Source organism: Impatiens glandulifera, chromosome 3, assembly GCF_907164915.1.
Source record: "Impatiens glandulifera chromosome 3, dImpGla2.1, whole genome shotgun sequence".
In the NCBI taxonomy this organism is placed as follows: domain Eukaryota; kingdom Viridiplantae; phylum Streptophyta; class Magnoliopsida; order Ericales; family Balsaminaceae; genus Impatiens; species Impatiens glandulifera.
Window position 1 is genome coordinate 30606660 of NC_061864.1, and position 21324 is coordinate 30627983.

The 21324-nt window shown below is 33.2% G+C and overlaps 1 protein-coding gene across 1 annotated transcript; it reads right to left on the reverse strand.

Annotated features, from left to right (window-relative positions):
- Positions 1–13555: 13555 nt before the first annotated feature.
- On the reverse strand, positions 13556–14454 carry LOC124931670 (NADPH-dependent aldehyde reductase-like protein, chloroplastic). Its single transcript, XM_047472193.1, has one exon. The coding sequence runs from the start codon at positions 14396–14398 to the stop codon at positions 13604–13606; it is 795 nt and encodes a 264-aa protein (XP_047328149.1). The 5' UTR covers positions 14399–14454; the 3' UTR covers positions 13556–13603.
- Positions 14455–21324: the final 6870 nt, after the last annotated feature.

The following is a 21324-nucleotide window of genomic DNA, read 5'->3' on the forward strand; positions in this document are numbered from 1 at the left end:
AGTTGCTGTTACTAATTAGCATTAAAGAGTGTTACTAATTAGCATTCGATCTATTTGCAGAGATTATAACAACGAGTCAAGTGGAGAAACGTTTGCCGCATATTTCAAACATCGAGTGAGTAAATTACAAACCATATATCCTAACTCTTTTTATTCATATTAACAACTTCATTTCGGATACATATATAGGTCGCCCATTTAACAGAAATGAACGACATATCAAGAGACCTCAAGATCTTAGGAGAAGGTCCAAGTATGTACTCGTCTATGTATGTTTGGTGTAAAGTAAACGGATTCAAATTCTGTACAGAAAAACACGACGAAGGTTTGACAACTCAAAATAGTGGGGTGGTTGTTGAGGGGTACAACGGTTCTGAAACTATGTCATACTACGGAGTTTTGACGGATATAATCGAATTACAATATTATTCTCACAAACGAGTTGTTTTATTCAAATGTAAGTGGTTTGATACACACTCGGGGGAACTAGGAGTGAAAGTGGATAAATATGGCTTCGTAAGTGTAAATGTAAACCGAATTTTGAAAACGCAAAGTCAAGACCCGTATATATTGGCGAGTCAAGCAAAACAAGTATTCTACGCCCCTGATATGTCAGCCCGACCCGGTTGGAAGATTGTGACAAAAATAAAACCGCGGTTTACAAACATATAGTTCATATTAATTAATTAGGTAGATTTAATTATGTTTTTAACTTTATATTCATTTTTATTACTACTTTATTTCAAGTATTCACTCATTTTTATTAATGGTGTGAATTAAGAATGTCTGAAGGTCCTAAAACAGTTTGGAAGAGTATGAGGAAGACACCCAAGAAATTGGATAAGAGTTACCAAAACCTACTTGCCCAATCCGAGGCGTTAAAGCAACGAGGATCGTCTTCGAGAGACCAACCACCGATTCCTGTGGTCCCGATAGCTACTGCGCCTCCCCGAACATACGAGTCTGAAGACGATATTGATGACATCGCAGAGTATATAGAGAGCACATTCGCTGCTGATAACCTGCCTACCGATGAGGCTGAAGACGAGGGTCTTGAGGAGCCTATCGAGGAGCAGGATGACGAGGAGGAGCACGGGACCACTCCCGACCCATCATCGACAGGTATTTCGTTTACAAATTAGTTAGTGTTTCAATTGATTGACATATTTAATTAAGATTTTGATAATTTCGAAGAATCTTCTGCCCGCAAGAGACGGGGGAAGAACAAGAATATTGCGCTGTCTAAGAGGCTAGCGGGGACGAGGATCCCTCTAACGTTTAGAGAGAAGGATGGGAGGCCAGGCGGTACAGACGTGGGAAGGACACTGTGGTCTAGACATGTGGGGTCGATTATCCGGAGCCCCGCAGCCGTCTCACACCGTCTTCTCAAGTGGAAGGCTTTAAGTGCAGACCAATTGGATTCACTGTGGACTGCTATCAAGGTTAATAATTATTACTTGATTATACATTACGTCATTAAATAATTATTTTTCACATTTGAATGTTATTTTTTTCAGGATCCGTTCGAAGCGACTAATGGTGACATTGACTCTTTTCGAACGAGGGGGTTGGGACACGCCAATCAGATATGGGATAGATGGCGGTCGGATTTGAACAAGAATTATATCCGCGTCCACAAAGGAGACGAGGCGGCGGTACTGGCTAATCCTCCACCGGACTACGATCGAGATGATTGGGAGTTTGTGTGTCGCAACCATTTCTTCACAGAAACGTTTAAGGTACGGTTTCATAATTCAAATAAGAGTTGATATTAATTAATCTAACTTCATTTGTTATTTCAAATACAGAGACACAGTACTACAAATATGAAGAATCGGAAGAATCTGAAATTCCCACATCGAACGGGAAGTAGACCGTTTGCACAAATTGAAGACGAGTTGGTAAGTACATTATTTGTAATAACTTAATATAAAGATTGTTATTAATTATATAAATCATTTATTTCAACAGGCGATTGAAATGGGACGGCCACCGTCTGTAATTGAAGTATTCAAGAGGACCCGTACACCAAAACCGACACAAGAAAACCCAACACCCGTCCCGGACGAACACGTGCAAGAGAAAATTGTAAGTGAATTGAATATGCCTAGTTTTTTTATTATAGAAATGATATTTTATTTTAATTGTGCAGGCTGAGATGGAGGAGGTTGTTAGTAACGAACCGGGAATATCTGATTTTGAATTGACGGAGAGGGTGTTCGGACAACAAAAACACGGGGTCGTCTTCGGAATGGGATCAGGCGTCCGACCCACACACTTTCGTGAGGATCGTCGTAGTGGAAACAGTTCACAGCGAAACAATGAGCGATTGTTAGAAGAGAATCAAATAATGAAGCTCAAGCTGGAGGAACTGGAGAAGAGAGATGAAGAAAGAAGGCGGAAAATGGATGAAATGCAATTGGAAAAGCAAGAAATTGTGGAAAGAATGGAGAGGGAGAAGTTAGAGATTACCGAAAAAATGGAGAGGGAGAAGTCAGAGATGAACGCGAGAATGGAGAGAATCGAATTATATATGAGGCAACAACCACCTCCTCCCCCCACAAGCTAAGGTTGTTTCGATTATGAACATGTTTTCATTATAGTAGTTGAACTTATAACAGATTGTTCGGAATATTTGTTTGTTTTCGAATTTTGTAATGTTCACGATCAATTAATGTGATCGTTTAATGTATGCTGCATTTCTTTTATCATTAATATATTGGTTTGGCTGAACAGGTTTTGGTTATGTTTTGGTTGCGAGCAAAATAATCCGCACATTTTTAAAAATTTAGGGGAAAAAACCGAAAGTAATATTGAAATCTCTCGGTTTTTCTCTTTTTGAAAAAACGAGAGATATTAGAAACCTCTCGGTTTTAAGCCAATGAGAAAACCGAGAGTTATATGACAAACCCTCGGTTTTTATCCTTAAGAGGAAAACCGAGAGTTATTTACAAAACTTTCGGTTTTCCTATTCGGGTAAAAACCGAGAGTTTTCATATAACTTTCGGTTTTCTTGAAAAGGAGAAAACCGAGGGTTTTGCAAAGAACTCTCGGTTTTACAAGAAGAGGAAAATCGAGAGTTATTTACAAAACTTTCGGTTTTAACCGAAGAGGAAAACCGAAAGTTTTGTATATAACTCTCGGTTTTCCTCTTCGGGTAAAACCGAAAGTTCTTTGCAAAACCCTCGGTTTTTCCACACAGAGAAAAACCGAAAGTTATTTGTAAAAAGAAGAAAACCGAAAGGTCTATATACAACCCTCGGTTTTTCCACAAAAGAGAAAAACCGAAAGGTCTGTATAAAACCCTCGGTTTTTCCAAAAAGAGAAAAACCGAAAGTTCTTGTAAAACCCTCGGTTTTTTCAAAAAGAGAAAAATACGAAAGTTTTCATATAACTCTCGGTTTTTCTCTTTATGGAAGTCCCGAGAGTGTCAATAGCGAGGGATGGCGAGGGTTACTAAAACCTTCGGTAAGGTGTCTTCACCGAAAGTTATAGGGTCAAAACCGAGAGTTTTAACTCTCGGTTTTGACCCTTTTTTCACCAGTGTTCAATAGTCTTCAACTCATCCCACCACATTCTCCAGCAAAATATCTTGAGGATCATAGAACATCTTAGGTCATGAAATTGAGAAAAAACACAACTTAACAAAATATTCAATCATTTTTCATATTAAAAATAATCATTACCAATAAAAATGTTAAAAAGAAACTAGCCACACATATACTCAAAAGAGAAATGATAAATCTAACGAAATGTTAGCGAAAACAAAACCACGAATCCTACCTGGCAAGGCCACGTGGGTAGGAGAGAGACAAAAAAAATAAAATAAAAAATATATACACGAATTCGACTTCATTTATTCCCGGCTTCATTTATTTCTCTCTGAAACTTCTCCGGCTTCATTTATTTCTCTTTTTGAAATTCTCCTGCGAAACCCCATGGTATGGTTATTTAGTTTTTAGTTTTTGCAAATCTAGTTATTTAGTTTTTACATATCTAGTTATTTAAGGTTTAGTGATTTATTTCAGTTCGTTATTCAGCTGTATTAGTGCTTTATTTTTGTATGATGACGAACTGTTTGAACTTTCAGAAACCAGCACTGCTGAAGCACCGAACTTGAACAACACAGTAGATGAAGCACTGAACCTGAACAAATCCCCCCTATTGAACCTGAAAGGTACCCGATTGTTGGTATAAAAAATGTACATTTCAATGTCTCAAAATGTCCCGAAACCATCATTTTGGGACTTGAAAGGATGGTTTCGGGACAATAAATGATAGTTTCGAGGCCTAAAGGGTTGTTTCTAGACCAAAAAAATGCTAGTTTCGGGACCCAAGAGGGTCGTTTCAGGACCCGAAATGGGTGGTTTCAGGACCGAAATGGGTGGATTTGGGACGTATTTTTTACGGTTACACTTATATTTTGTAGTGACATTCCTAGTATTGGAATGACATTTTCCTCCGAAGAACAACTTTTTGAATTCTACACATCATATGCCCACTTAACTGGATTCGTTATTACCAAGTTAAGGAGCAAAAATATAGGTGGTAAGAGGAAATACTTCAGCATTGGTTGTGCCAAAAGTTTTATGAAAGAATCGAATGCCAAAAATAAGTTTCATTAGCCTAGAACAATAATGAAGACAGATTGTAAAGCAAAGATTAATATTATTGTTCGGAATGAAGGAGAATATGTGATAACAAGTATTTGTCTTGAGCACAACCATACATTAAGCTCTAAGAGGATACGCCATGTTAGATCTTACAAAGTAATAGACGAAAATGTAAAGAGAAGATTGAATACAAACGATGAAGCTGAAATAAGTGTGGCCAAAACATTTCAATCCCTTGTAGTGGAAGCTGGAGGGTATGAAAACATGTATTTCGATGAGAGAACATGTAGAAATTACGTTATAGAAACACGAAGGTTGAGGTTAGGAAGTGGGGATGTAGAAGCACTCACTAATTATTTTTTAAGAATACAAACTAGAAACTCAAACTTCTTCTATCTTATTGATTTGGACGAGGATTCTCGAATTAAAAACGTATTTTGGGTAGATGGTAGATGCAGGGCTGCCTTCGAAGATTTTCACAATATTATCTCTTTCGATACAACCTATTTGACAAATCACTATGACATGTCGTTCGCTCCGTTTGTTGGGGTTAATCATCATGGTCAATCCATTTTACTTGGATGTGGCTTATTGTCAAGTGAAGATTCAAATTTTTTCACTTGGTTGGAATGTATGGATGATTGACCTCCAAATGCCATAATCACAGAACAATGTCGATCCATGGCGATTGCAATTGAGAAGGTATTTCTTAAAACTCATCATCGATTTTGTTTGTGGCATATAATGAAGAAAAACTTCATATAAAACTTGGAAGCCATACTGAATACCATCTAATAAAAAAGAGGCTGAAAAACATAGTATACAACTCCATAAATATTCAACAATGCGAAGAGGATTGGATTAGACTAATAGATAATTATCAGTTGGAAGATAATGTCTGGTTGAAATCTTTATTTTTGGAAAGATCTAAATAGATACTTGTTTATGTGAAATGACAATTTTGGGTCGGGATGTCAACATTTCAACGGAGTGAAAGTATGAACGCCTTCTTTGATGACTACGTGCAGTCCAAAATATCACTCAAACAATTCGTCGAGCAATATGATAGGGCTCTGTTGAGAAATATCGAGAGAGAAAAGAAATTGGATTTTAAATCGTTTAATTCTTTGATACCAACCGTCAGTGGATTTTCCTTTAAAAGGCAGTACCAAACCTTCTATACTCCAGATATATTTAGGTTGGTTCAAGAAGAAGTTAGAGGGTTGATGTTGTGCGACATCTCAGTCATTGAAGAGGAAGGGACAATTTGTATATTTAGAGTTGAGGAAATCATTTTGGGGGTTAATGGAGAACATGTAAGAGATATTTCTTACAAAGTGCATTATACGGAAATGGACTGTAATGTTAAATGTCAATGTCAATTGTTTGAGTTTAGAGGTATTTTGTGTAGGCATATCATGGCTGTGTTGAAGAAAATGAGGGTGAATGAGGTACTAATGTGTTATATAATGGACCGGTGGCATAAATATATTAAGTGTGGGTATCAAACTATCATCAATATTTATGATTCAGATATGTCTATGGAAGAAAAAAAACGTCATAATAGTCTAACTCGATTGATGCAAGAAGTTCAACAAGTTGGAGTAAAATCTGAAGACAATTGTTCTTTTTGGATAAACAGCAAAAAATGATTGATGGAACAGTTTATGTCACTTAAAGTTTATGTCACTTAATCATGGAAGCACATAAGCATTTAAAGACAAAAGCACAAAAGTATCTCCATCTCCATCACTTTTGTCCTCTCAAATATATGTCGAAGATAATACGTGTGGGGATAACATTCAACGAAGATAGTAATTATATGATCATGCATGTTATAACTTTGAATTTCTTTAAAATAACTTTGTAACTTTGAATTTCTTTAAGATAACTTTGTAACTTTGAATTTCTTTAAGAAATGGTGGTTTTTTGTCCCAAAAGGGTGGCTTCGGGATCCGAAATAGTTGTTTCTTTTCTCGAAATTTTAGTCTCGGGACTTAAAAGGGTAGTTTCGGGACTCGAAATGGATGTTTTTCTTCCCGAAATGGATGTTCTCTTCCCAAAAGGGTGGTTTCAAGACCCGAAATGGGTGGTTTCAGGACCCAAAAGGGTGTTTCTCGTCCTGAAAGGTTGGTTTCTTGTTCCGAAGGGTGGTTTCTTGTCCCGAAATGAACGTTTTGTCACAAAATCGAAAAGAATTGAAGACTAAAAAATCGAAACAAATTGAAGACTAGAAAATTGAACATAATTGAAGACTACAAAATACCACAATGTACTACTTATATAAATATAACTCATACATTTCAGGACAATCTACTTTTATAATTTTCATATATCTCTTAAAAATATTGTTCAAATTTTTGTTTAAAGTTGACCTAACGATGGTCGCACAAAATTTCACTCGCAAAGCTTCAAGCAATCCGCTTGCTACAAAAAAAAATTTAGCAGTTATTAAAGAATCATAAAACAATCAAAATGTGAAATATGTAACTTACATTTGTTATGTTTATACCACAATCCCACTTTGCATCGCCCAAATAAGTTTGAATATGTCTCATACATCTCATACAGTATATTGCGCAATCTGTTGTATTTGAATTGTCTTGCCAAGCTAATTTCAAAACTTTGAACGGGAATTTAGCAATTTTGGTTGCGATGTTCAGGTCGATAGTTTTGAAGAACTCCACAAATGTTTCTATCTGTTTTACCAATGAAGTTAATAAACATAGATTTGAAAACACTTCAACATACAAACACGTTCAACTTACCAGTTTCTGAGTTGTGACATATTTATCTTTCCATGCCATTTTTTGGGCAGTGGGAGGTTGTCGATGATTTCGATTACTCTCTTTTGCATATTGATGCAAACAACATAATAGTGACTTTCATATAAAATTGGGAAAAAGATCTGCAAAGTCATATTAAAATATGATATATATGAGCAAGATTCAGAATGTATTAAAATATTGAACTTACGAGATTAGCATTTTTCATTTCTTCGGGTGTTATTTCGAATTATCTCATTTCTTCAATAACTTGTGCATTAAAAGTTTGTGAATCTCTAGAAAAAAACCTGCAAATACAATTAACATCACAATTAGACCATTGGTTTAAACAAGAAAAAAGAAAGATAGCCGGCTTTTCTATATTTATTCATTTTTTTACATAATTCAGAACCCCCTTTATTTTTTTATATTCAAGGGTCTTTTCCCTTTTCTAAAAATTAATGATTTTTTATGTTAATCGTGTTATAGGAACTTTCAACTATGTAAAAAAGGAGTCTTTTTTTTCTATATAGAATAGAGGGGTCTGGTCTGAATTTTTATTCAATCCATCTTATTATTCTATTATTTTTAGTACAATACTCCCGTAGACCTTAGTTACTATGATTACACGTAATGTGTGCCCATGCATCAATAATACCCGTTTCAACATGGCATCCATTTTTCATTGACTGAAAATGCCCAATGATCTTGGTATGCTCGGTTTCATACATCACTTCCTTCCTAAAAACCACATAATGAAAAAAACACATAAACCACCATTTCGGGACAAGAAAGCATCCATTTCAGGACCCAAAACCACCTTTTTGGGACCCGAAACCACCCTTTTGGGAAGAGAAACCATCATTAAACTAACTAAGAAATATAAACATCATTAATTACCTCGTGTTCTCATCATCTTCATTTGAAAAAATGAACCCCAAAATGATTTTATCTCAGGAATTACTTGGACAGAGTCAAAGTAAGTTTGATTTTTTAGCTTGTTCTTCTTCATATATGGAGATTGAAGACATGCCGGAATTTTCACATTCCGTAGGGGATTTTTTCGGACTTTTTGTTTGGGCACCACTTCTGGTCTTTTTACAGCACTAACCACCATTTGTAAACGATTTTCCACTTCGGGTACCCAACTTCGGGGACCTCCACTTTAGATACCTCCACTTAGGGTGCCACCACTTCGGGTGTTCGATCTTTGAAGTATTTATGCATGGCATCCCTAAAATGTTTATCATTGTCCATGGCTTTGTATAAGATATGGATCGCGTTGTCATACAATGGCGATGTGTCCCAGCCAACACTTAAATTTTCTAAATTTTGTGTGGCTTTGTGAATATTTGGTGTACATTTAGAAGTGCAAACCAATTTTCGGTTAAAAGACAATTCGTTCAAAATTGTTGCGTTTAGAGATGCTGGATTCAAAGGTGCTGCAATTCTTAGGTGCTTCCTTTTTAGGCGTTGCCTTCTTAGGCTCAAGCACCCTCTATCTGCATCCTCGTTCTCCCCCATCATCCCTATCTATCTCCTCGTTCTCTCCCATCCCTATATGCCATATCTACCTCCTCGTTCTCCCCCACCCCTATCTGTCATATCTACATCCTCGTTCTCCCACTCATCCCTATATGTCTCCTCGTTCTAAAGAAGTGGTAGTGGAATGCATCCAACATCGCTTCCACGTCTAAATCATCCATTTTCCGACTCCGAATCCAACCTAAGCTTCAATTTTGTGTCATCCCAACATGACAGTGTAGGAAATCGGCGCTCATCAACTCTCAGTCGCAGTTCAGGATTGCTAACCCTATACACGTAGCACTGCTGAAAACATATATATGTTAAAACCATTTATATTTGCAACCACGGAAATAAATTAGTGATAACTTACAATAAGGAACGTCTGTGGTCCTTGGAAATGTCGTTTTTCATGCGCCTTCCATTTTTCGCATGATTGAACTAATCCTTCAAGTACAAATTTGCACCAATTAAACTTTTTGATATTATGAACATCTAAAATAGATTTTAGAATTCTAAACCTGCAAGTGAAAAAAACAGATTTGAGATATTATTAACAATGCATATACCATACATATATGTAAGTTTTGAGACATACCTGGTTAGTTGACCCAAGTGATCACACTAGAGAAGCAGCTGACAACAAATAATACGAAGTCTATCTTGAAATTGTTGTCATTCTCTATGATTTTCTTTTTCTTTCTCTCTCGTCTTTACTCTTTCAGTTTCAGCCATACCCAGAAGGGAAATTGGAAAGGTTCATCTGTTCAGTCACATTCAGTCAAAAGTACACCATTTTTACTCACAGAACTTCCTCTTCTTCCTCCTCCATTTTACCAGAGAAAGCAGCTGACAACAAATAAGCATGAGAACTTGGTTCTCGAAATTTATTAAAGAGCATTTCTTATAAAAGAAATAAATATTCTTATCTCATAATAAAAGTCATTTTTCTCTATATTTATGCTTTACAAAACTTTCTTCTATATCACATAGATCTATAAATCTTGTCAATGCCTCCTTTTCTTCCTCTCTATTATTGACAAGATTTTGAGTTCTCAGTGATTTGCTTTGTATGTTCTCCAGCTTCATTCTAATTTCCTTTACTCTTTTTGAAATTCTACTATATCTCTTGTGATCAAAATTTTTAAACTTTACTTTTAGGAGTCCAAGTTTCTCACTAACTTTGAACATTTTTGCTCCGTTGATTCTGATATTCCAAGTTTCCTGTAGAACCTCTTTAATTCTTCATTTTTTATCTAGAAATTAAAGAATTTAAAAGGCCTTTTTGTCTCTTTTCTTTTTACTAAAATAACTTGAAAGGGTAGTGATCATAAATGCCTAGATATAATACCTGAATTTGGCTTTTTGGATAAAGCTCAACCCATTTTTCATTCACCAGTTCTCGATCAATTTTTCTTTCGCATATTATCTACCCCTCTTGTTGCCACCAAGAGAACAAATTACCAGAACACGAAGGTTCTATGTAGTTTATATTCTTGATGCATTCATTAAACTCCATCATATCTTGAGAAATATATGTTTCTGTCTCTCTTTCATTACTGAATCTTGTGACATTGAAGTACCCCATTATAACCGATAGATCATCATCAACAATTCATCTTCTCAATTTTAACGTGAATGTTAACAAACTATTCACAAGAGTTAACAAGTAACGTTTATAGTGATCGTATAAATGATCGTGATACTATCAACATATATATTTAACGTAAAAATTGACCAACATTTCATGGGAGTTATTAACAAGTAATGTTTAAAGTGATCATGTATAAAATGATCGTAATACTATTAACAAATAGGTTAATTTGAACGTGAATGTTGACAAACTATTAATTGGAGTTAGTAACAAGTAATATTTAGAGCGATCATGTATAAGATTTCTAGGTCGTGGGACTTAGGAGTATCGGTCCCAGATCAGACCTCTTGGTCCATAGTGAGAATCCTCAGTAAGATTTCTCGGTCCTTGCTCAAGAACACCGGTCCTAGGTGTCGGTCCTAGGTCAATTTTCTCGGTCCTTGGTCTCGGTTAGGACAGATGATTCTCGGTCCTATTTCTCGCTCCTCGGTCCTACAGGACTCGGTCGTAGAAGATGGAGTGTTCTTCATTTGGTAGGAATATTGCAGGTTTTGTAAATTTTGATACATAACATGAAAACATGATCTGTAAGTTGAAAACAACTCATATGGATGTAGGGATCATAATTTCTAATCCTACACTCGATCAATCGAGCACTAAGTCGATCAATTTCTCAACACGATTTGTAGGGCAAGAATTCATAACTCTTCATTTAGGCCACTTCATGGCTTAATTCTTGTTCTAATAACTTTGAAATGATGTTTATAGTTGAACACAACCAAAATAAGACCATCAATCAAGCTCTGTAATAATTTTTAAAACTGAAATTCAAACTCATTTTTTAAAAATATTTCAGTTGGATCAAACATGATTGGATGGATGTAATATGATCTGGAAATCATCTTTGTATGTTTACAAATATATTAGGCAACTATTTGAATAAAAAATTACAATTTTAAAGCTCAAGAACACAAAATTCAAAATTTTCAGATTTTCAAATCAAATTTGGGTTATTAAGGTTGAATTAATGAAATCTCTTTCAACATAAAGCTTAGAAAATAATTAGGGATTTATTTTGACTATAGAAAGAACTAGAAGCTTATTAGTGATTGGAGAAGAATTCAATGATGTGTAGGAAGCTTTCCCAAACCCTAAATTGAAGCCTAGATCGCCGGAGCAATTTCTACAAAAATCAGTCGACGAAGTTCATTTGAAATTCTTCTAATTGGCTGTAATACTTGGATTATGTTCAATAGATTGGAAGAACAACACCTAGGGAGTATTTATACTCAATCAGGTCGGTTATTGAAGTTGAATTCGTCAATGATTTTGCTTTTGAAATTTTATCCTTTGAATTTTGTTTTGTCCTCGGTAGCCTAGGTCTAGGGTAGATTTTGAATTCCAACCTTAGGGGTAATGATGGCGAGGGAGAGACATGCTTGTGGGTGAAATCTCGAAGGATAAGAACGAAGGATGAAGAAGATAGAGCTTCTGGAAGGTCGTTGGCATCGAGCGCGGGCCTCCAGCGTTTGCGAAGAAGAAGAAGAACAAAACGACATCATTTTGTTTAGATGAACGCTACATTGGTGTTCCGTTTAGCGTTTGGGTGTCTAGGCTAACAAGGTTAGTGTCCTCGTTAGCTTATCCCGTGTGACCCGGATGCACTTCCTTGGTTACAACTGGTTGCGTGGAGCGTCCTAGTGCGTTGGATGTAGACCAAGCGCTCATCTGATGGCCACAGATTCTACTGCAAAGTTTAAACATAATTTCTGTCCTACATGATTATTTGTTTATATTTTTAATAAAAGATTTATTTAAAATTGAATTTTTAACCCTTTTGTGTTTTACTTTACCAAATTAATACACAAAAATATTTTGGAAACATAATTAAAATTATGTATATTTATTTTATTTTTGGGTATTTTGATATATTTATTTAATTGTTTTAAACCATAAATTATACATAATTTATGTTTAAAATTTTAATTAAATTATTTTAACCTCTTTTGAGTTTATTTTAATATTTTCATTACAAATTATTTTTTATTTTTATTTAATTTTTCTAATTATGATTTAATTATCACAATAATTAGTCCTAACTAATTTGATTAACAATTTCTCTTTTTTTTTTTTTTATTATTTTGAATTTAAAAAAAAAATAAAATATTATTTAAATTGAGATATATCAAATTTTTATGTTAACTGACCTAAATGAGATTTTTCATATTCTCTTTCTACACATGATAGTTAAAATTATTAAGAGTAATCATTTTACTCATATTTCTCTTTATTATTATAAATATCACAAGTATTATATCATATTCTAATATTACTTGTGGGTAAAAAGAACTTCTAAAATAGTAATTTAAAAAAGTTTCTTTCTATTTTAGTGATTTATTTATAATATATCAGTCTTCAATCAACCAATTAAAACATAATATAAAGATACGTGAGTTTTAGCATTGAAAATCATTCAATAAATTTCTTCTTCTAACTTAGCGACAACAAGAGGTGAATATTCTCAGCCTCGTTGAGAGATCCTAGATTTGAATCCGTCTGACAACAAGTTTTACGCTTAGTTAAATGATTAAGTATGTTTGCGGACAATGTGTTTAACTCCTTGTGACCAGATTTTAAATTCTCATAAAAAATTATTCAACAAGAGTAAAAAATCAGAGACCCTTAGATCGCTTAAATCATCCACTATAATATCACTTATATAAATATTTTTAAGAAATAAATAAATATTATATTTATATAATTAATTTCAAATTAAAATTTTATAAAGGAATTTATAATTTAATATTTATGCACAAAAATATAAAATCTGACCCAATTATTTTTATATTTTTTTTAAAATTATCAATGTAATACAAAATAAATTTTGATCTCCCATAACAAAATATATTTAATTTAACAATTAAATATAATAAATAGAGGTTTAAATCAGACCTTTTTATTTTTTAATTTAAAATGTTTTAGACAACTATTTTATTTATTTATTTATTTTGTCTTTTATATATTATCATAATATTTGAAATTAGTACAATATTAAAGTATAACATAAATTATAAGAAAATTAAATAAATGTAGAGAAAAAAAGAAATTTAGACATAGCCACCATTGACACGAATAACCTGTCCATTCACCCATTCCCCAACATCGCTGGCCAAGAAACCAACAAGTGGAGCCACATCTTTCGGTTCTCCAAGCCTATCCAAAGGGCACTCACTCACCATCCTCTCAATCATCTCCTCCGACTTCCCAGCGAAGAACAACTCGGTCGCAATTGGTCCCGGCGCAACACAATTCGCCGTTATGCCCGTCCCTTTCAATTCCTTAGCCAAAATACTCACCATAGCTTCCACCGCCGCCTTCGACCCAGTGTAAGCTCCCATCCCTGGTTTCAGCCCCGCCACCAGAGACGTAGTCACACAAATTATTCTCCCACCTCCACCCTTCTTTATCCTATTAGCAGCCTCCTTGCAGCATAGAAACGAACCTCTACAGTTCACGGCGAAGGTCCTGTCGAAATCGTCGAGTGAAGTGTTGAACAAAGTTGGGTACTTGGCGTCTAAGATTCCTGCAGAGTTGACCAGGATGTGAAGAAGTGAACCGGTGAAAGAAGACTCTGCGGTGTCGAATAGGTGCTTGACCTGATCTGGATCGGATACGTCGGCCTTGACGGCGACAGCGGATGAGGGAGAGATAGAATTGATTTGGGAGACAACTTGATCAGCTTGGTCGGAATTGGAAGATGAGTAATTGATAACTAGTTTGGCACCGAGGGAGGCAAGGTGAACGGCAATGGCTTGGCCAATACCACGAGATCCTCCTGTCACTATCGCCACTCGATCCTTGAGAGGGAAAGGGACCGTAATGGTTGGAGTTTCTTCAGCCATTCAATATGCGCCTTCGAGAGAATCGAAATAGAAGCAATCGATAAGAATATTATTGAACCCACAATAATGAATATATATATATATATATATATATATAGGAGGAAATTTAGTGAGGAAATTTGGTGAGGGAATGATGTGTCATCACTTCATTGGTTGGAAAATGTAAAAGTGGGAGGAAAGAGAAAAAAAAAGAGAAATTATTTGATTTTTTCATTATTCCCAGTTATTCCCTCACCAAATTCCCTTTTCCCATTACTTTTTATTTAGATCGGAAGGATTTTATTTGGTCCATATCTCTTCTTGAGTATATTTCTATCCCTTTCTACAGGAAATAAAATTCTTAAATTTAGAATGGCTCATTTATTTGATATAGAGTTAATCTTTTATTTTATGGTCATTTTACAAATATATTTATTTAATTTGAATGAGTTTCTTGTTATTTTAATTATATTTAAATGATTAGTTATTACTTGAATTTAAAAAAGAAAAAAATTATGGTGCTTACAAATTCATGAATTATGACAAAATTTATTATGGTTCAAAATATTTAGTAACTAACAATGTTTAATTGATTTATTTGGTTTTTTATGCTTAATTATTCCTTAATATAAAACTTAAGCAAGTTTGTAGTTAATAAATATAATTTCATATTCTTTATAAATTAATTTTTCATATATAATTCTTATTTGAGTTAACTGGGATTAATTTTTCCTGTAAATAAAATATATTTGTTTTGGGGTTTTTCTTTTAAAATTGTTTTTATTAAAAAAAGAATAATTAATTTGAATTGGTTAGTTTGTTGAACATGAAAATGTTTTTTTATTAAGATTTCTTTTAAAATTGTTTTTGATTAAAAAAAATAATTAATTTGAATTGGTTAGTTTGTTGAATATTAAAATGTTTTTTACATTAAGATTTTTTTAAAGTGTATTAGTTAATAAAATAAACAATTTAATTGTTTTTTTTTTAGAAAAGTACATAATCCGCAAACATACTTAATTATTTAACCAAGCGCAGAACTTGCCGCAACGGGTTCGAACTCAGGACCTCATGGAGGCCTGAGAGATATTCACCTATTTTACCGCTAGGCTAGAAGAGACGGTTAATCTATATATATAATGATGCTTAATTTTTAAAGTGTCCGGATTGCCGGGTCGAGAGCTGTGGTTAATTTGATTGTATGTGAGAGTAAATGGATACTTGGGTCGGATTGTGTGTTAACCCGCCCATAAACTTAAAACGGTTAAAAATATAATTAAAAATGCTATAGGTATGGTTCGAACTTGGAACATAACAAAACAAGTATAACCTTTTAACCAACTAGGTTATAACACTTTATATTTTAAATTCAACCCAGTATTTGATAAATGCGTGACATTTTAACAATATAAATTCAACTTTTTAACTAACTAATCTATATATATATAATGATGCATAATTTTTAAAGTGTCCGGATTGCCGGATCGAGAGCTGTGGTTTATTTGGATATATGTGAGAGTAAATGGATACTTGGGTCGGATTGTGGGTTGACCCGCCCATAAACTTAAAACGGTTAAAAATAAAATAAAAAATGCTATAGGTATGGTTCGAACTTGCAACCTAACAAAACAAGTATAAACTTTTAACCAACTAGACTAATAACACTTTACATTTTAAATTAAACCCAAAATTTGATAAACGCGTGACATTTTAACAATATAAGTTCAACTTTTTAACTAATATATATATATATAATGATGCTTAATTTTTAAAGTGTCCGGATTGTCGGGTCGAGAGCTGTGGTTAATTTGGATGTATGTGAGAGTAAATGGATACTTGGGTCGGATTGTGGGTTGACCCGCCCATAAACTTAAAACGGTTAAAAATAAAATTAAAAATGCTATAGGTATGGTTCGAACTTGGAACCTAACAAAACAAGTATAACATTTTAACCAACTAGGCTATAACACTTTATATTTTAAATTCAACCCAAAATTTGATAAATGCGTGAATTTTAACAATATAAGTTCAACTTTTTAACTAACTAATCTATATATATATATATATATATATATATATATATATATATATATATATATATATATATATATATATATATATATATATATATATATATATATATATATATAATGATACTTAATTTTTAAAGTGTCCGGATTGCCGGGTCGAGAGCTGTGGTTTATTTGGATATATGTGAGAGTAAATGGATACTTGGGTCGGATTGTGGGTTGACCCGCCCATAAACTTAAAACGGTTAAAAATAAAATTAAAAATGCTATAGGTATGGTTCGAACTTGCAACCTAACAAAACAAGTATAACATTTTAACCAACTAGACTAATAACACTTTACATTTTAAATTAAACCCAAAATTTAATAAACGCGTGACATTTTAACAATATAAGTTCAACTTTTTAACTAACTAATCTATATATATATATATATATATAATGATGCTTAATTTTTAAAGTGTCCGGATTGCCGGGTCGAGAGCTGTGGTTAATTTGGATATATGTTAGAGTAATGGATACTTGGGTCGGATTGTGGGTTGACCCGTTCATAAAAATTTTACCGTAATATTTTTTTCACATTTTTTTATATTATTAATTGTGCAAATGCACGAGATACATGCTAGTTGTTAGAATTATAGTAATTTGATAAAGAGAGAATTTATGAATAAAAAAACTTTTGACAAATTAAAAGTAAATGGAAAATCTCAAATCAAATCAAGACTAACAAACAAAGTTGTGCCAAGAAAATTCAACTAAACTATTGAATCAAATTGACATGAAAATTAAATCCAACTAAACTAATCAAATTGTATCAAACTGAATCAAATCAAATCTATATTTCAATTTGGGTATTTTTGTTTTCCTCAATCCAAGTGAGACCAATTCTTCTGCTGAAATCAAACAAAACTTTAACCTTAATACCGGAAAAAGAAACAAGCTTTGCAATTTATCATATTGAATTTGTTGGCACACGTCCCTCCATTAACTGTTGCCTTCATTTAATTTAATTTTTTTTAAGTTGACTCACAAATATCTTGATAAGAGTTGAGAATCATAATTTAGTTGTAGAAGCAGGGCCGCCTATTGGCTGTGCAAGTTGTGCACTTGCACAGGGCCACCAAAAAAAATTAAATACATATATATATGATATATATTAAAAAAAATGAGACTCAACCCTAGGGCCGGCTAGCTAAACCCATCCACTCCAACACCATACACCCAAGCGGCAAGCACCCAATTTGTGAATTGTGACCAGCCGAAGGTTATCTCCAAAGTCCATCCCCGTCCTCTCTCCAAACTCCGACGTTCGACCATCGTCTCATCTCCTCAATTGTTGGTAATCTCTACTTCTTGGATTTTAGCTTTAATCATTGCAATTTTAAAAATCAATTCATTATTCTTCCATCACAATTTATTTTATTGTCATTTGTCAACTATGTTTATTAATGTGATGAAATTTGAAATGTTAGAATGACTCCTATAACTATAAGAAAGCATGAATCGGGTAGTTCCAAACGCAAAAGAATAAAGGAACGAGACTAATTTATTCAAAGTCAATCAGGGGCAATATGAGGAGACATTTGGGTTCTTATTTACGATAGAGAAGCTAAAGTCCTTGGATTCTGTTAACCTAAAAAGAAGCTGCAATAACCTTGAGAAGAAGCTGGAGAATTGCCACAATTTTGACATTAACGGTGAGGATTTATTAAATGAATTGGGACTATTAAAAAAGTATTTACCAAATGAGCTTGATTCAACCATTCCAATCCTAAATTTCTTGAAAAGAGCTAATTGTTATCATACTAGTTGTCTTGCATATAGAATTATGTTAACAGTTTCAGTGACAGTGGCATCAGCTGAAAGAAGCTTTTCAAAGCTAACAATATTGAAATCTTATTTGCGTTCGACCATGTCACAAGAAAGACTAAATGTTTTGACTTTGATTTCTATTGAACATGAGTTCTTGGAAAAGCTTGACTATAATAGGTTAATTGATGATTTCGCATCTAAGAGTGCAAGAAGATCAATTTTCAGAAAATAGTATTGCATTGGTTGATTCAAATTGGTAAAATTCTAGTATAATTGTATTTCATGTCGTGCCTTTGTAATAGATTTTAGACTTTTGGTCATTCCTTTTGAAGATAATGTAACAAGAGCATTTGTTATTGAAGTAATTCAATCAGCTTTACCATAAAATTTGCCTTGATTTTTTTATCTTTTTGTTGTTGTGATCTTAATTGTTGGTATGCGTAGATATTTATTTATGATATTATGTTTGTAGTTTTGGTGTCTTTCTTTTTTTTAAGTACTTAGGACCGCATTTGATATCGTGCACAAGGCTTTCAAACATATTGAGCCGGCACTGTGTAGAAGAGTGAACAATTTTAAAATAATGAGAATTAATATAAGTATATAAGTAATATAACTAAAGTTTATTCTAAATTAAATGCTCTAAATAAGAATTAAATCTGTAATATTTGATTTTTTAAAACCCGCAACTCTTATAATTTGATTTATCATAATGGATTAATTTGGGCCAACAAGTTATACACTAATTGTCATGTTGGGTTCCAATTTCCTTGCCCACGGGCTTGCATAATAGCCTCAAAGGTATACCTAATAAATTCACTAAGGGGGAGTTTCGTTCAAATCTTGTTTGAGAATAGAAATAGGATTAAATGACAATGGATATTGTAAGTGCTTGAAAATCGTGTTTCTAGTTGTTTGGATTTTATTTTAAAATAATTAATAATAAATTATTTTAATTTTAATTTTTATCTTTAGACTAACCCTTTTTTTAATCAAAATTTCATAATTTACTTTATTGTGGGAACTCTTAAAAGAGATTAGTGACAAGAACGGTGGATTTGATTAAAATTTTAATTTAAGAATTTAAATTAAATTTTAAATTGTTAATCTTTTAAATTTTAGATTGTTCATTTGATTTTTAAAAAAAATTAAAAACATTTTACATGTATAAACGTAAATTCATAAAAAAATTTGAATTTAATATTTGGTGATACTCGAGAAATGATTTACGTGCTATTTCCTTTGTACTTATAAAAATTGTCTTTTACTCCATAAAATTTTAGTTATTTAGAAAATTAGATTCTTAATTTTTTTTTATCTAATTATCTTTTCAGTTTAGATATGACATTTTAAATTTTAAAATATTAAATATATGTCGATACATGTGATTGATGTCGAAAATAGTGAAAAATAATACTTAAAAAATATCATTTAGAGAAGACGTATTTAAAAAATAAATCTAAACGAGTCTTTAATAAAAAAAAATTGTAAATATTTTATAGGCGTTTTCTATTTATTTATTTTTAAATTGTTTAGAGCCTTTAAATATAAAAAAATATTCAAAATCAAAATACTAAAACAAACGGGCCTTAGAGCAGCCTAGACCGGACGCTAGGTGGACCACCGATTCAATAGAAGTGGTTCGAGTGTGAGCTAGGTCGGATTGGACGTAGGCTAGGCTGGGGTCAAGGCGATTTGGCCTTGGTCAACGCAAGGCAAGACACATAGATGAACTGAAGGAGACGTGGTTCACTCATGTGTTGGAGGTTAGGTGTTGGCCGAGTTATGCTTCGTCAACCTCTAGCCATACCAAAACTGTAGGTTTTGGTCATTGGCTAGGAGACTCTCATAATGAATCTGAGAACATGGGGAGCTTCGTCTCCACATTCAGAATAAGTTGGCATTATCTCGGAGTTGTCATTCAACCGGTAAGGGCCTCAACGGAGCTCTAACAAAAAAAAGAATACAATTTTCAATCCAAAAAATAAATTTTAATCTTCGAGGCTTTTATTTGAAATTTAGAACTTACCAAAAAAATTCTTAGGTTTATTATAACCGAATTCAACCACTTAAACATGAATATATATTCATCTTCGTCGTTTTTAAAACTCAAACCCGATATTTAGAAGAAAAAAAATTAGACAAGCATGTTTTAAACGTTTTAGGATTAATCCAAAAACGTTGCTAACATCATTTAGAATGTGTTATGAATCTTTTTAAATGGTCCATCTTGAGCTAGGGCTCAATAATGATCATTATGTTTAAAAAAAATGAAATTGATTTTTTCTCATTTAAAGTGAATTGATCCAATTGAATTCGATGGGAAGTTTATAAAAATTCATAAATGCTTTTTTCCATTATGGATAGTAATAGTATGTCCATCATTGTGGGTATAATGATAGATGCTCGTGGTTTCTAGATGTTCTATTGGAATAAATTGAGAAAAAAATGTTATTTCATTTCTTAATTATACAATGGATGGGCATTTTCACAAAAAAGACGTAAAAAATCTAGCCACTCTAGGTTAGGTTGGGGATTGGTCCTAGTGGGGAAGTTAACTCTTCGGTCATTGGCTCTACCTCCAGCCTCTATCATGATCAAATTCAAATCATCAAAATAAGTAATCATGCTATATTTACTAAACATGTGGAGTGAAATATAAAAAAATTCAAACTTTGTTCATGACAGGATTACAATGCTAGATGAACGTCCGCGATTGTGAAATCTTTTGTGTAAGTCTTCGGGTAAGTGAGTGCTTTTTTTCTTAGCAGAAAACATGCGACATTAATCTCCTACACAATATGCGAGAATTGTACATAGACAAAGTGGATAATTATACATAATACAAGTGGAGAATTATACATAAATAAAGTGGAGAATTATACATGAACAAGGTGGAGAATTATAAGTGAAGAATACCTCATCAGTGAGCCATCTACATGGCCGAAGCAGGGTTTCGAAGAAATCAAAGTCTACAGAGCTAGTATTTACATACACCGATTCAAAGGTTTTCTTGTTCTTCATCAGTTTCAACAAGTGATTCAGCAGTTCCTCGTCAATTTTCACCATTGGATTGACAATGATTGGATCTTTGAGCTTCATTTGT